The sequence below is a fragment of the Trachinotus anak genome, unplaced genomic scaffold (genome assembly GCF_046630095.1).
Source record: "Trachinotus anak isolate AG129_WGS33_773 ecotype Australia unplaced genomic scaffold, CSIRO_AGI_Tana_v1 ptg000014l, whole genome shotgun sequence".
NCBI classification, from domain to species: domain Eukaryota; kingdom Metazoa; phylum Chordata; class Actinopteri; order Carangiformes; family Carangidae; genus Trachinotus; species Trachinotus anak.
The window spans coordinates 17,820,572-17,836,553 of record NW_027273865.1 but is presented as its reverse complement, the minus strand read 5'-3'; the positions used below and the strand labels follow the sequence as shown (position 1 = coordinate 17,836,553).

The window sequence follows — 15,982 nt, the reverse complement described above, 5'->3', positions numbered from 1 at the left end:
AGAGATGAGAGCGGTGCACCATGGAGAGATGCAGAACTACAAGAAAGAGACACCTAATGGCCACAAACAACCATTAAGAGATGCAAAACAACCACAAGTCAGGTTGCCAGTCTATCAATCAATCAATCAATCAATCATTGAGCTGCGGCTCATTGTCTCATAATCTGTCCATAGTTTGAGGTGATTTCTATAGAAACACCTGCCATTCATAAAACCAAATACTCGTGATAAGCGCTCAGGCGTTTTATCACTTTTATCACTTCGCCCGTGTTGCGTTTAGAGTCGTCGCCTTTATCCCGGTCGTGGGTTGGAGGACTCATTGCGCTTGCGTGGTTCGCTCCGGCGCGGCGTGTGTGTGTGTGTGTGTGTGTGTGTGTGAGTGTGTGTGTGTGTGTGTGTAGGGGGGTGGTGGTGGTGGTGCAGCTACCGGAGCCGCTTCACAGCAGGTAGGTCCGGGACACTTTAAACCACACTTGTACTCGATGTTAGCTGAGTTTAGACCGAGTTGAGTTTCATTTCTACATACTGCTGTTACTACACACGACTGTTTGTTGCCCCTCAGCGGGTTTTTCCCTCCTCGCCGAGCTGCTCTTTGTTGTTGCAGAGAAGAAGAGAAGAGGCAGACACTTTCGCAATGGCTAAATCTCCAACTTGTTGATATTGCCACTTAATATTACTGAAGTCATACAGGGTAAGTTTGATTTCTTTATTTATTTTCAACAGTTTTGTTGCCTCTTTTCTCACTAAGCCCTGAATGGGAAACTAAGGCATTTGAATCAAACTAATACCAACACATTATTCTCACCGGGTCCAGCGTGGCTCTGGTACTCAATGCCAGTCGTATCAAATAGGCTGTACAGTGCATGGCATTTTGGCTCCTGTGGTGTCATTTTGATATTCCCTTCACAGCTTTATTGTATGTGTGTGTGTTTTTTATTATTATTATTATTATTATTACAGCCAGAAATTGGACACTGAACGAGACAAACCATATGCACAAAACAGCAGGACGCTTCTGCCAAAGCCTGGTTTCAGTAATAGCAGAGGAAGGTTTGCATCATGTGTGCAGATGAAAATAAGTTATTGCACTTGTTCAGGTTGTGGAAGCATCCGTGGCATTTAGCTTTCACAGAAACCTCACCTTAAATTTGGGAGGATTAACAACCACAGCCAAGTGACCTCAGGCAAGGCATTAACCTGATGCAAATGAGCTGCAGCATGACTGCTTTGGGGTTTTATAGTGCATGTGTGAATGCTTGTGACAGCATCTGTGTGAAGCTATTGGCGTAAGCTTTTGCAGAAAAGTATAATGAAAATTATGGCAAATAACTTAGGGTAGTTGTTGTGCTGAACATCTCAAACTTAAAAACTGAGACCATAAAATTATCCTGTGTAACTGCCACTGTAGTCATGCAGTTGGTGTACAGTTTTTTAGCTTGCTTTTATTCGCTTTAGCTTTCTTGACTTGAGAAATGTTTGTCAGACTTTCTAAAATACCTTGAAGTGGACAACTAGATATGTATTTTACAGCAGAATCAGAGTTAGACGTATTAAGAACAACAGGATAGACATTATGTTGTAAGTGTGTTTCTCATTCATGAACACTGTTAAGAATATTGCACATTTGAGAAATGGCTTTTATTTTCCCCCAATACAACATCTTCAAAATGGTCTTAGATATATGACAACTAGCAGTGTGTCCACAGAACAACCATCCGTCTCTATATCTGTATCAACCATCTGTGAGTACTGAGTGCAATGTTTCATAAAAGGAGATAAAGTTTATACTTTACTGAAAACACAGTGACAGGGGGACACCATCAAAACAGGTAGTGCAGGTGACAAAAAGATAGAGCGCCCACACACATACACGAAAAGCCAACAAGACCTTCAATTCAGAATTAGGAGAAAGTACAAGATCTAAAAAGTACAGACAGCTATTTTTTTTATATATATATATTTATATATATATATATATTTTTTCTTTTCATTATTGAATAATCTGCTATTTGTTTTTGTAATTTATCAATTAATTGTTCAGTCTTAATAGTGAAAAATAGCCATCACAGTTTCCTGAAGTGAAAGTGACATGTTCAAATGTCTTGACTTGTCTAAACTCTACAAAAGTCTAAAACCTCAAAAATTTCAGTTTACTGTCACGTGAGACAAAGAAAAATAGCAAAGCCACAAAATCACTGTAACTATTGATTAACAACATCAATTAGTAGACTATTTGGCAATATCACTCCTGCCCTTACACTAGTGGAAAAATACTGATGTGAGATTTTCGCAATAAGCTCCTATTGCACAAATTCATACATCATCATCATGTGGTTTTCATTACTTTTATAGCAGCAAATAGAAAGTAGCTAAGTCCAGTAAAAACAAGTTGTCACATTGCAGACCTAATAACCCAGATAGGCTATCATGTGTAAAGACCTGGCACACTGGCCATCGGACTTTGGACATAGTTACAGTGTTTTCAGAGGAGATTCCTTTCTGCCTGGCAGAGGTCAGGCTTCTGTAGGTCTGGCTGACGGGAACGGACTAATCCAATTGTGGTTTACAGACATGCAAGCAGAGACAGAGGGATGATAGTAGGGTTGACAGCAAAGTTGTTTACAGGACAAAGTTAAGTGCACAGCATTATCTTACAGTGGCAGCTCACTGGCAGCCATCCCAAACATACCAGCCACACGTCCTCTTAAAGTTGGTAATTTAATGTGAATGTCCTAAGATAAACCTGCCTTCCCCAAACTGAGTAGGATTTAGAGGGACAATAACAATAGTTCGTGTTAATTGGGAACCATAGTGACTAGAGCTGATGCTAAAAAAAGCTACTGTATAATTCTCCAAGATTGCCAGAGATGCTCTAAGGAATCAGTCAGGGAAGACGGTAAAGCCATTTCTTTTAATTTTGTTCTGTCTTTGTGCTTTATGGACTCTGCTTTCACCAGAGCCGCATTCACATCCCCTCTGCACCACAAACCCATGACAACAGCCACCACAGAGCACATACGAACTGCTACTTACTACTCTGTTAAGCTTTTGTTTGGTTCTCTTTGCCTGACAAAAGGTGTATTTCAAACTGTTATGCTCATGTTTGCAAAAACATGTTTTTCTTTTAGTAGCATTTGATCATTCAAGAGGAGAAACAGCAGCAAAAGTTGAAAACATTTGTGTATCCCTGGGATATTTATGCATTATTAACAAGCCTGTATTATTCTAATGATAGACATGTAGAGCAGAAATGAGAGAGAAACAAATCAACATGACCTGTCATGTTTGTGTTTGTTCTTGCATCTGTAGTCATGCTTGTTTGTGTTTGTGTGTTGTGTGTATGAACCATGTTGTTTTAAATCAACAGAAATAACAACTCGTGGACCATCTTTGTAGCCTATGAGTTTAAGACGCTGGTCCTGTAATTGCAGAGTCCCTCGTTTGAGTCTCCTCTCCTTCCCCCCTCAACTCTAGTTGGTTTTCTACCGTTTACTGTCTAATAAAGGCATAATATTTTATCTTAATAATCAGACTGAAATGTCATTTCATCTTTTTCTTCATTCAATAATCCAGATTTTGAGTTCATACTAGTTGATGTGTTTTTGGGAGAGGAGGTTGTTCCTAACCTGTAAGTCAACTTAAATTTCCACAGCTGCGTTGAACTCATCGCTATTATTCTGTCCTTGGCAGGATGGATACATCTCTATCTACTGAGACATTATTGTGAAACAAAACACTGCCCTCCACCTTAAACAGAAATTAGTTAACATGAACATGATGCCAGGCTGAATGAATTACATAAAACAGATTAACAGTTCAGTTTGATGATCATGCTGGAAGGAAACTTGTGGTGTTTCAGTGACCGATGTCCCACTGTCCTGTCTCTGTATTTTCCTTCTTTCATCTACATTCACTTCCCCTGTGTTTGGCAACCAACAAGACCAAAGCCTGAACTGCTGTCTGTCAGTCTTAACACACCAAATGTAGTCCTCAGTCCAAATCCTCACAGCAACATGCATCAACAGGTTTTTGTCTACAAGGCAAATTATTATGAACAGAGCATTGTGTATTGTCACCTGCAGCCTTGAGTGTGATCTACATGACTTTTGAAGGTATTCCCGTCCATCTATACTTTTTCAGTGAACTAGAAGTAAATGGTTTAACTTTGGGTTTGGTTCTAGCAGAAGTGGGTTGTTATGGCAGATGAGTAATGCCTATATTTGTAAAGATTTTACACATGTCCTGTGGAAATCATTGAGTGAGTGCAGACAGACCTTTTTTTTAGTTCAAATATGTGTGTTGCTTGCCACACTCCAAGTTGTTTTTTGGGACCACTGACTGATTGCAGTAAGGTGTTGCAACGAGCAATTGTTTTACTCTCTTCTTGAGCATATGGCAAGCAGTGCGCTTGTGTTGAAACACCAGCCTTCGTCATCACCCTTGTATCTATCCATGGTGCAGCTGATTGGTTTAAAATCTCTCCTGTGTAATGGCCATGGTGCCTGTCCTCAGGATTGATAGACTCATATTAGCCGGCACCATACTAGCTAAGATAATTAGTAAAGTGTTTTTTTTTTAATTAAGACAAAGAGCTTTCACATCTGTAGGATACATTTGTGTGTGTTCTGCCACTGCAGCTGCATCTGCCTTTGCTGGGAAAATGAGATAATGTTTATCACAGCAAACAGGATGTTTATGGTTGTGTTGCTGATGTGTATACATGTGCATGTTTTGTACATTTAAGTGTATGTCTGTGTATTTGTCTGTATGGCAGATGAATGTATATGTGTGTTGGCAAACATGTGATTGTGTGACACTGATTTAAGCTTCCTTCCTGGACATTTTGTGTGCCATTTTTCAAATAAATTATAGCCAGAGCATGTGTGGTAGCCTGTCCCTGTGTGTGCGTGTGTGCGTGTGTGTGTATCAGTGAACGAGCATGTGTTGTATTTCAGCAGAGGGCCAGAGTGAGGAACAGCGGGCATGAATCATTGATTAGCGTGGCCAGAGACAATAGAGATCAGAGATGAGAAAGTAATTAGAGTTGAATTGTTCCCTGCTGTCTCTCCTCAACACAACATCTCTCTGTTCTTTTACATCTCCTGCTCTGTGTATTTTACAGACAGAATACAGTATATGTCTTTAAGTATATGTCTTTATGTGCCCTGATCTGCCAGTCACCTGCTCTTTTAGATCGGATTACCTGCAGGGGAAGAACTCAGAACTCACAGAGCAACATAAGCATTCAGTTGGAGCTGTATTTCTGTCCATCTGATGACTGTAAGTCCAGTATTCTCTCTTTTTAAGTCTGTTTTGGTCTCCACCAACTCCTGGGGGAAATATCTGCTTCTAATGACTCCTCAGTAGGCTCATTTGGTGCTGGTAAAATAGCGTATAGTGAAGTAATATGAGCCGGACAAAACTGTAAAATTGTGGGTTCAAAAGTTCTGATGGTCACATGCTGAGTAATCATTAAAACCTAATGCGTGGTGTGTGATTTATAACCCTGCTGGGGTATGCACAGTTGTCCTATATTTGTCCTGAGCTGCAGTCACATTCAATCATGGTTTGTAAATAATCTTGCGTCACCTTCAGCTGAGCCTTCTGGCAGGCTTGAGGGCAGATAGTATGCAGCAGTGTGTCTCGTCAGAGCATGTGGGAGAGATGGTGTGAGAGAGATAGATAGAGTGCAGAGTGACCGTGTCAGTGGCTGGTAACATTACTCCTGTTACAGGACAGTGGGTTCATACTCATGCTATCATTAAGTGGTTTTTGTGGAACTGAGGTCAGGCAGGGGAATTAGCTCAAATGGTAGAGCGCTCGCTTAGCATGCGAGAGGTAGCGGGATCGATGCCCGCATTCTCCAATAGGCTTTTTGACTGTGGGCACAGACGGTACAATGCTTGTAAGGGAGGAGGATTTCTTCAGACTGTCAGATGTACCAGTAAAAACATAAAAGCATGAAAGAGCAGTGTTGTCTCTGAGCACATTACTGAATAAAAGGCTGTCTTCCTTTCCAGACTGAAGATAACCTGTCACCTCTGCTCGTCCTGCTCATTTACATTATCACTATCAAATGTATGTAGAACTGTTTACAGCTCTCTTCTTTCTCAGACAAATGGCAAGAAGCGATTCAGTACTAACTGTATCAAGCCCAAGCAATGGTTTAAATTGAATATACATGAATCTTAAACAGTAGGGTAAATATTCTTGAGTGTATAACAACTTTCAAATGGAAGTGGAATCAGTGTCTGTTTTCCCACAGAAGAAATGAGAAAGAGAAGATGTGCGGACATGTTTCAGGACACCTGCCAAACATTACAACTATGTGGGCTTAAAAAGGTGCACTGAGTCATACACCAAAGGTTAAACTTGATTTCTTCACACCCATAATGAAATGTTCAATTCAGTTGCTGGAAAGGTCAGTGAGCAATGTTTTATTTAGTGTTTGCTGTTAGTATCAGTCTTGGCGTCATTAAGTGGCTTGAAATGACCTCATATAGTCATTAGTCAAACTAATAACCACAATTGCAAGCTGTTGTGTTGTTAATTTCTGGCATTCTCTGTTTAACAGGCTATGCTTTATTTTTGGAAAAGCAATATTTTATTTATAATTATGTATTAATGTGTCATTTCAGAAACACCACAGGTATCTGAGGTGTCTCTGTAAACACACAGAATGAATCCCTGTTGTGTGCACTTTTTAAAAATGAAGACAAGCTCATTTTACTTGCTTCAGCACTGTAAAAAAAACAACCAAAAAAAAACAAAACAATTACACCTCAGATATGCTGGCAAATATGGAGTCTTGGATCAATTCTGGTGATATAAATCATGTGAAATGAAAAGTTTTGCTTTACAAAAGAATCGGTTTTTTTTCTGTGGCTTGTGGTGTGGTGTGGATCTGTCTGGATTTCAATTATATTGCAATTAAACTAAGATCAATACTGATTAGGAAATTGATATAGCCTGGAGGGAGCCTCTGTGAGCAAACACTTAAACCAGAAGCCATCAGAGGCTCCCACTCAGACACAAACACACATAGAGTGAAGATATGATTACATAGAGCCCTGTGATTACTGTCTGCTCTCCAGAGTGTTTGAAAATTGGAAACATGACCATTTCACACTCACACACAAACACACACACGCACACGCACGTTTGATTGGACGCTGTAATAGCAGAAAAATAAACTCTGTCATTATGAAAGCCGCACAAATATAACATATCTCTGTTACTGCAAGTGAAATGGAAGATTGAGGTGTGTATGTTTTCCTCCAGTAAATATTTGAATCCATTAAGGGTTAACCATAGTCATCCACAGTATGGCTGATTCACAAGCTCATTTGAATCTTGTTTTTACTGAGTTTTCAAATTATATTGTGCACTGTGTTACTAACATTGTCATAATCATGTTTAAACTAATGAGGCATGTTTGGGTTTAACAGAAACATGTTCATGTTTGTGATGTTGCCAAACCTACCTAATTCAATCAGCTTTGTGACAGTTGTTGAAAGCTGCCTTAAACATGTAGTAAATTAAAAAAGACAAGATGATTGGTGCAAATCTCTAGATAACATTACCACATAGAATCAAATATACCAGAGAGTGGTTTTATATTTCCCTGCTCGCTAATTGATTTTAAAAAGAAACTTTTTTCATTGATATGTGATTATTTCCACCACAGTGCCAGTCCTAATGAGATGTAGATATTCAATATGGGAATCAGATCTGTGGGCAGATCTCAGTTCTTCCTGCTTTGCTTTGTAAACTGATGATTTGCTTGTTCCAGCAGGTAGGATCCAGAATGTGTGTATTTTCTGTTTTTTCCTTTTAAGTTCTTAACTCTAGAACACTAACGTTAAAATTAGTAACACCATCACTAACGTCGGGTGAAAATCACCTGAACGCATGCCTCTTGAAAAAACCATAGATGGGAGGAGGGAAACAAACATACCATTAATGCCATCAATGAAGCTACCCAAGGACCCATGCAACTCAGACAGCAGCAACACAATGAAAATTACATGACAAGAATCGTGTGGGTGAAAATCACCCGATGTTAGTGTTCTAGGGTTAAGTAAATGATGCGTTTGGTTTCATGTCACTACTCGCTCTTTTCTCTTTTCACTGTGTGCGTATGCTAACATTATTAATACCAACAAGCACAAAGTGACTAGACTTCACAAATGGGAGGCACCAGGTTCAACTGGAGTTTGAGCATGTAGAAACCAACTGTAGTGATTGGAGGTTTAATATTAAAGTCAGACCAAAAAAAGTGGTGTTCATCAAACCACATACCTGGAAGTTGGGATTGGTAAGTCTCCTAAAGTCAGGCTTAAACATGCACCTGCCCATAAAGAGCAAAAACAAGAGCCCCGCTTCCTTTGCTGTCATAAAAAATAAGCATTTTTGACAAAGACTGCAATTTATGGAATTAATCTGACATCACTTTCTTAAATGAAAAATAATTTTTTGAATGAGTGTCATGACCTCATTGGGCTTAAGACTGCCCAGAAAGTTGGTCTCATGCCTTTTCTTAAGAAAGTAAATAAATCAAAACTCTGAACTGTTAAGTTTAGTGAGTCATCAGCAAATAAAGTCGACTGCAGTGCACGTTTCCAAAACCTTTGTTATTCCTCTGCCCTTGCCTTTTGGTTTTATGGTCTTCTGGCACTCTGCTCCCACAACCCCCTCCTCTCCTTCAATTACTCTACAGGCATTATGAAATCATGTGTCACTGTTGTTGGCAGCAACCTATATGGCATGCACTCCTACTGGTACACACACAGGCTTTTCGGCTGATGGAGTGCTAGTTGTGAAATACAATGAGTCACAGTCTGACAAGGATATGGGGGAAGTGACCTAAGTCAATCATTCACCCACGTACTATGATGAAGGAAATAGATATGATTGCTGTTGGTGGTGGGAGCAATAATTAAGATTGTTGATTAATCCCTGTTTGTAAAAGCCTGTTCCAGACAGTGTGAGTTGTGAGTGGGAGACCAGACAGTCTGCTGTGGTTTTCATTTCAAAACTCACATCTGTCCAGCTTCCACTTGATAGCAAATGATGGAAGAATTATTTTATCATAATCTAATTGGTTGGCTCTCTATTTTATTGCCATTATCTATTTTGGTGCAGTTTTCCTAGAAGCTACTAAACAATTACTAAATACACAGTGCTGCAGCTGGAGAGTTATTAAGTACTATTAAGTAGAGTTATGAGGTACTGTTAAAATGCTTGAGTATCTTTATCTTGTGTCACTTAATTCTTCTTTTCCACAACATGTCAGAAACACTAAATATTGTACTTATGTGCTCCATTTCATTTGTTTCCATCATGACAGGGTTTTACCTGTCTGAAGGTGACACTGACATGTATATGAGGTCTTTTACACCATTTGCTAAACAAAATGCATGTTGACTTGTTATATCAGCTGCTTTCTCCTGCTTTCTGGATTCTTTTTGCTGCTCTTTCTAGATGGTTCTTCAGGGTCACGAATTGCATTTTGGCTAAACTGGGATATTCCCACTCCAAAGCATTTAGGCTTCACTGGTATCAAATAGTAACTAACTGAACTGTCTAGCCTAGTGGATAAAATGTGGACTTAGCCCAGTTGATCCCAGATTAATTCCACTGTTTGCAGGGCTCAAGGCAACTGCTTCATTGTGATTTTTGAGATATTGACAGTAAGAATCGAACAAATACTGATCTTTTGCACCCTCTTGTGGAGAGGCTCGTTTCTTTTTCTATCCTTTTTAATGGGAATATCTTACAGTTGAAATGCATTCACAAATCAACTTGGAAAGAAAATGAATACAATTGTGTATATTCATGTCACTGCTCTTGTTTTTCTTTTTTTTTTTTGGTTTGTTTCAGTTAAAATATTAAAATATTATTGTCACCATAACAACTCCCTCGTCTCTCTCTCCCCATCTCTCCTCCAGAATGTGAAGATGCCACTTTCCGTCCCCACAGAAACTCTCATCTCTAGAACCTTCTCCCTGGACTTCTTTTCCACCAGCGTACACCCTACAGAGCCCTACACAGAAAACAGCTTCATTGCCAGCACTGGTAACATCAACGGGACAGGCATCATTGGCTGCACATATAAGGAAGACTTCAAACGTATTTTACTGCCTGCTGTGTACACTTTTGTCTTCCTGCTCGGCCTTCCTCTCAATGCTGCTGTCATACTGAAGATATGGAGGACAAGGCCCAATCTGTCCAAAAACAACATCTATATGCTCAACTTGGCCATAGCTGACTTTCTGTATGTGATGTCACTTCCCTTGCTCATCTACAACTATGGCAGTCATGACTACTGGCCCTTTGGGGAGTTTGCCTGTAAGCTGGTCAGGTTTCAGTTCTACAGGTGAGATACTTGACTCAATGTTGTCTAATTATCTCTGTGTATGGCTGTGTGTTGAAAGTGTTCCATCATTATTGAACTTTCCAGTTGAGTGAGAATACTTGGTCTTCTCAAGTTCTCAATATCCTTAAAAGCTCCCAAGTTCTCCGACCACATTTAAAGGTGAAAGTGTTTATACTGGTTTTGAAAGGCACACATTTGAAAGTGGTGTAAAAAGCCTGCCGGCACGGAGAGGGGCAAGCGCCAACCTTTGGACAATCTCTTCCTCACATGGTGTTTCACATGGTTGTGCACATGTCTTCAGAAGTTCAAACCCTGCCTACTTTCATATATCAGCAAGCCTGCCCCTTGAACACAGCCACTGTGTGTAAGGAGCAGGCTTGTCAGATTGTTTGTTTGGAAAGCTACAAACTTGACAAAAAAAACACCCCCTGATTCTGCTGTGGGTAAGGTGTAATGGAGGGGGTTTCAGATGCTGAAAGATGATCTCTGTACTGAGGCTCATAGCAGTGCAATGCCAGCCTTGGAAGATCTCCACAAATAGCAGGGTGAAAGCTTTACAAACTGACGTATGAAGCTAAACAAAAATTTGTTTTTTATTAAAAGTTTTTAACTTCTTCCCTCATCTGTTATCTTCAAATATGCTCCATACTCCTTTTGCATTCATGTGTAGTGATATTTCAGTGAAAGGAGAGAGTTGGCAACAATTTTAAGTCTCCTCCTAGCATTTATAAGCAGTAAATACACATAAATGCAGTTGTAAGCTGATTGAAGTGTTAATTTATGTATTTGTAAAATAATAATAATATAATAATTTAATAGTTGTGCCTCAAATTTGCTTATGTAATATATAGAATATATATGTTTTGGAGAAGTTATACTTAAAACAACACTAAAATGGCTTACAACTACATTATAATGCATTTAAACCATGTATTAAATGTAAAGAATAACCAACATTTTATTACATTAAGCTTGAGTTTGTCAAGTATGTTTGACACAAGGTGACACCACCACATACAGATAATAGATACAGTACAAAAGAATCCAGCTTATTCAGTTTTATCTTAACAGTTTTTTCTTTTCCTGTTTTAGTAATCTGCATGGCAGCATCCTCTTCCTCACCTGCATCAGTGTGCAGCGCTATGTGGGCATTTGCCATCCTTTCGCAATATGGCACAAGCAGGGTGGTCGCAAGATGACGTGGTGTATCTGCGGAGGGGTGTGGCTGGTGGTCGCCATCCTGTGTGCGCCAACGTTTCACTTTGCCGCGACAGGAATCCAGCGCAACCGTACAGTGTGTTATGATTTAAGTAAGCCACGGTTTTCCGTAGACTACTATCCTTACGGCATGACCCTGACCTGCCTTGGCTTCTTGTTGCCTTTTATGGGTGTGATGATGTGCTACTGCCGGATGGCCCAGATCCTCTGTCGTCCAGTGTCCTACCAGGGTGTCTCCATGGCGACTGGGGAGAAACGGGACAAGGCGGTGAGGATGATCATTGTGGTGGCGGCAGTGTTCTGCATAAGCTTCCTGCCATTTCATCTCACCAAGACTATGTACCTGGTGATACGTACTCTGCCTAATTTGCCCTGTGAGACGAAAAACTTGTTTTCAATCATCTATAAGAGCACCAGGCCATTTGCCAGCATGAACAGCCTTCTGGACCCTATTCTGTTTTACTTCACCCAACCACGATACCGCCAGAGCACCAGAAGGTTTGTGCTTAGAGTCACTACTCTCAGGGACAAGGGCACCAGTGTGTGAGAGAACAAGAAATCATACTCTACAACAGTGTTTCTTAAGAGTCTTGCTGGGACACCAGTGGTGGATCCCACTGCAAAGTAGTACTTGTATTGGTTGCTGAGTTCTTCAAACACTTTTCTTCATGTTATTGTACTTCTATTGCAAGTTGCTCTTCAGGCTTTGAACTACAACTCACTGTAACAAAGAACTGCACCCTTCTAGGATAATCTAACAAGGATTTGAGGCACTGGCATATCAAGAAGCCTCCTAAATAACAACACGGAAGTTGTGATCTTATAATGTGGAAGGTAAACAGATTCAAAAAAATAAGGGGCAGTTTTTTTTAATTATATCTTCCTATTACTTACATTATCTTTAATTGGCATTACCCATCACAGACTATGAGTGTATTTTTTTTTGGGGGGGGGTTCATGCATTTTGGACTTTTGGATTTTTGATTCTGTGTTATGTTTATTTATTTGTGTTTTGTTGGGGTTTTTTTTGTTAGGTTTTTTTTTGGCTTAGAAATACATGCATTGATTGTATCATCAGCCGATTGAGGCATTTACACTGTGCATTGTTAACCGTTATCTGACAGAAATGTTTGCTTTCAGTCTCTGCTGTGCACTGGGTAGTTAAGGACAAACTTTTTATTTAATTTTAATTTTTTTGTAAATGAGATTTTCTTTCATTTTTGTTTCACACTGTGAAGTGTACAGTAAAAAAAGAAATACTCTGAAATAGTAACTCCAGCAGGTCCCCACAGGTTATATAGGATTTTGCATGGAAGATGATTTTTAGATACATGTGATGTGGAGCTATACATGGTGAAAGAGAGAAGGACAGAACAATTATTTAATTTTTTTAAGATAAAATCAATGGCATGAAGCCATTTAAAATGCTTAAAGTGGCTGTAAATGTTTATGGCTGCGTGTTGGAACTGCATGAAGTACTTGTGTGGGAAAATAAAACAGGACTGCGGAGAAACATGTCTGACAAACAGAATTGCAAAAAAACAGCAGTTTAAATAGTGAGAGCATGATTGAAAATGAAAAGTGTATGTACATTTTTATTCAAAGTAGAGTTATATTTTCAGATGAAGGTTTCCACTATTTTTCCCTACAAATTATGTTTCAACATTATTCAAGCTGTAAAGCTTGTTTTTGCATGTTTTCACCACTGGATGGTGTGTGCACCCCACTACTGTAACAGCAGTGCACTGAACTGTTGGCACAGTCTTTTCTAAAAAGAGTTTTAACTTACATTATATGCAGTAAGGATGGGATCTTAATTTACAGCAGTTAAGGGCAAACGAATGCCAACAAAACTGTTAAGTAAATATCCAGCTCAGTGCACATGAAATAGGCATGTCAATGCATGATTTCTCCCCCCACATATTCTCTGAATTCTTAAGTAAGCAATGGAAATCAATTTAAATGCATTAAAACACTGAGGTGTTTATCATTAATACATTTTTAAATAATTATCAATTGCATTTGGTGCTTAGAAGGAAGGGAAACTGCAATTTGTGGACCTCAGAGCAGGATCTAAATTACAATGTGTGAATCCTTCTCAGGAAATTAGGATTTCTATTCCAAGAAATCACCTCTGTCGATGGATGCAGGTGTTAGAGAGATGATAGAATAATCCAAAAATAATAGGGACTGGAGACATTTATGAAAAGAAGCTCCGTACCCTTAAAGAGGTGCTCTAGAGTGCATGTGAATTGTGTTGTACTGTTTTGACATCTCTAACAACATACAGTGCAGTCTAAATGTGTACAGTCGATACAATGGAGGAAACTTTCCTCTGAAATATCCCTCTGCTGTTTCTTATGGAGTTATACCAAGTAACTGGGTTACAGGGTTTATGGTTTGGTAATCTGTAATGTTCATGAAACATAAATGCATGTAAATGGGCATACTGGTGTTGTTTGTTGTTGTTGTTGTAGTTGTTGCATTTTGCTGTATCTTAATGTTAAGGTTACTAAGGTGGAGTTAATGTTTAACTCCACCTTAGTACTTATTTTACCAGTTACACACTGTAACCGAAAGATACCATAGAAAAATGGGATTTATTTTTTATTGCTGCCTGTGAATCTGTGCCAGGACACTGCAGAGGTCTTTTTCCTACAAGGATCAGTAAATCTTGTATGAATTTGACCTGATTTTTGCATTGCACTAATGACAAATTGTTGAATTCAGCTTATACATTTACTATCAATCTAAATGAAACCTGCTTCCAAAATGTGCCAGAGGTGAATGGTGTGATGCTGAATGTTAACTGAAGTAATTCACTGTATCTAAATTCATAATTTATACCAGGCTCTCCCAACCTCAACATCGGGATGTCATGTGGGCCTCTCTGATTTGACAATTTGAAGTTCCAAATTGAACTGAAATTACGAGAGTAATCCTCAATCTGGATTTAATTATTTAAAATAAATGTAGGCAACTTTACTACCTAAGTATTTTGAACTTGTGACCGTAGTTTGAGTTTTTCAGCAATGACTGAAGAACTCTTGTGTATATTGGTTAAATGTGAACGTGTAATTTTTCATTTCGACCCCAACATGAGGTCATGTGCTTCTTAATGGGTGTATATATGTACAACGTGCATGTCCATTGATGTTGTAAATAGTATATTTTGCTCCTGGCTTCAGCAAAAGTAGTATTTTTGTGTCTGTTTGGTCAAATATTTCCAATATTGTGTGGTCACTCTAGAGAGAGCCAGATGCCTGTGTACTGTGCCAACATATTTGTGTCAGTCAGTATTATTTAGAAGAATTCTTATTTTTGTAAAATACTGTAACACAGAAATAGAAATAATTTTTGTTATGTAGAGATAGTGATGTTGATGAAAAGGAACATGTTTTTTTTTTTCTTAACATGCAGCCCCCTTGAGTTGCTTGTGGAAATGTTTTGGTTGTTATCATTATGTAAAATAAACTGAAAGCAGCCATTAAAAGAGTCAAGTGAACAATCACGAATGCCTTTTCTTTATTCTTTTTTTCAACATGAACTTTTACTCCCCCTACCCTCTCAGGTTGATGCATTTGGCAAGGTAACTAACATCTGTAACAGCTGATTCTGAGGGGCCTCAAAAGCAAAGCAAGGCCATTTTCTATAATCAACTTTTTGCTGTATAAATATATATCTTAGAGTTAAATGATGATGGAGGATTGTGTTTCTTGATGGACTGCAACTTCCTGATACAACTGAAAGGTTAATACATACAATTTCACCCAGCGGCATGGTAGTGTCTGGTACAGATTTCCTTTTTTATCAGCCAAAATTCATATCATACCCAAAACTTGAGCGTAAGCTTTCAAGCTGATGAAAGATGAACTTTAAAATAACCAACAGATGGTGAATGTATAGGGAGAAGATGCCTGCTTGAAATACTAGAAAAGTTCTATGAGGTTAATCAGTTAAAACCGCGCAGGAAATTTAGCAAAAATCCTGTCAAACCACAAAAAGCAGCTGGATTCTGCTTCATTGATACAGAACTGGAGGCAGATGCTGCTGAGCTCATTACATGCAGCATCTTCAGCCTGTGGAGGGCGCTGCTGCATTCAGCTACACTCCTCTGAGTGACTGAAACACAGAATTCCCCCTTGGAACAAAAGGACCTGTTAAGCAGACGGCCACATGGGAAGCACCACAGAGGAGTTATTGTGCATGAGTGAAAACTTTTTTCTCCCCCTCCCTCCCTCCCTCCCTCGAATGCTGACACACTAATTCACCAACACCATCATAACACACTGTGGTAAAGAGCTATTGCTGAATATGCAGTTACCAATGCAGTGTGTCAGGCATGTAGATCAAATCAGTGTGTGCCATTCTGTGAGTCTTTACCTC

General features: G+C 39.2%; 1 protein-coding gene and 1 non-coding gene across 5 annotated transcripts; both read left to right on the top strand.

Moving 5' to 3' along the window:
• The first annotated feature begins 321 nt into the window (after positions 1-321).
• LOC139632385 (P2Y purinoceptor 3) lies at positions 322-15,107 on the top strand. 4 transcript variants are annotated; one of them, XM_071497309.1, is made up of 4 exons: positions 322-446; positions 605-691; positions 9,951-10,378; positions 11,471-15,107. In XM_071497309.1, the coding sequence occupies exons 3-4, from the start codon at positions 9,960-9,962 to the stop codon at positions 12,141-12,143; spliced, it is 1,092 nt and encodes a 363-aa protein (XP_071353410.1). In that variant the 5' UTR covers positions 322-446; positions 605-691; positions 9,951-9,959; the 3' UTR covers positions 12,144-15,107. The 4 variants fall into 4 exon arrangements, with proteins under 4 accessions (XP_071353410.1, XP_071353409.1, XP_071353408.1 ...); XM_071497308.1 differs by having other exon boundaries at positions 352-446; positions 563-691; XM_071497307.1 differs by lacking the exon at positions 322-446 and having other exon boundaries at positions 457-691.
• Positions 5,794-5,866, top strand: trnaa-agc (transfer RNA alanine (anticodon AGC)). Its single transcript has one exon. It is a non-coding gene; the product is annotated as a tRNA-Ala (tRNA).
• Positions 15,108-15,982: the final 875 nt, after the last annotated feature.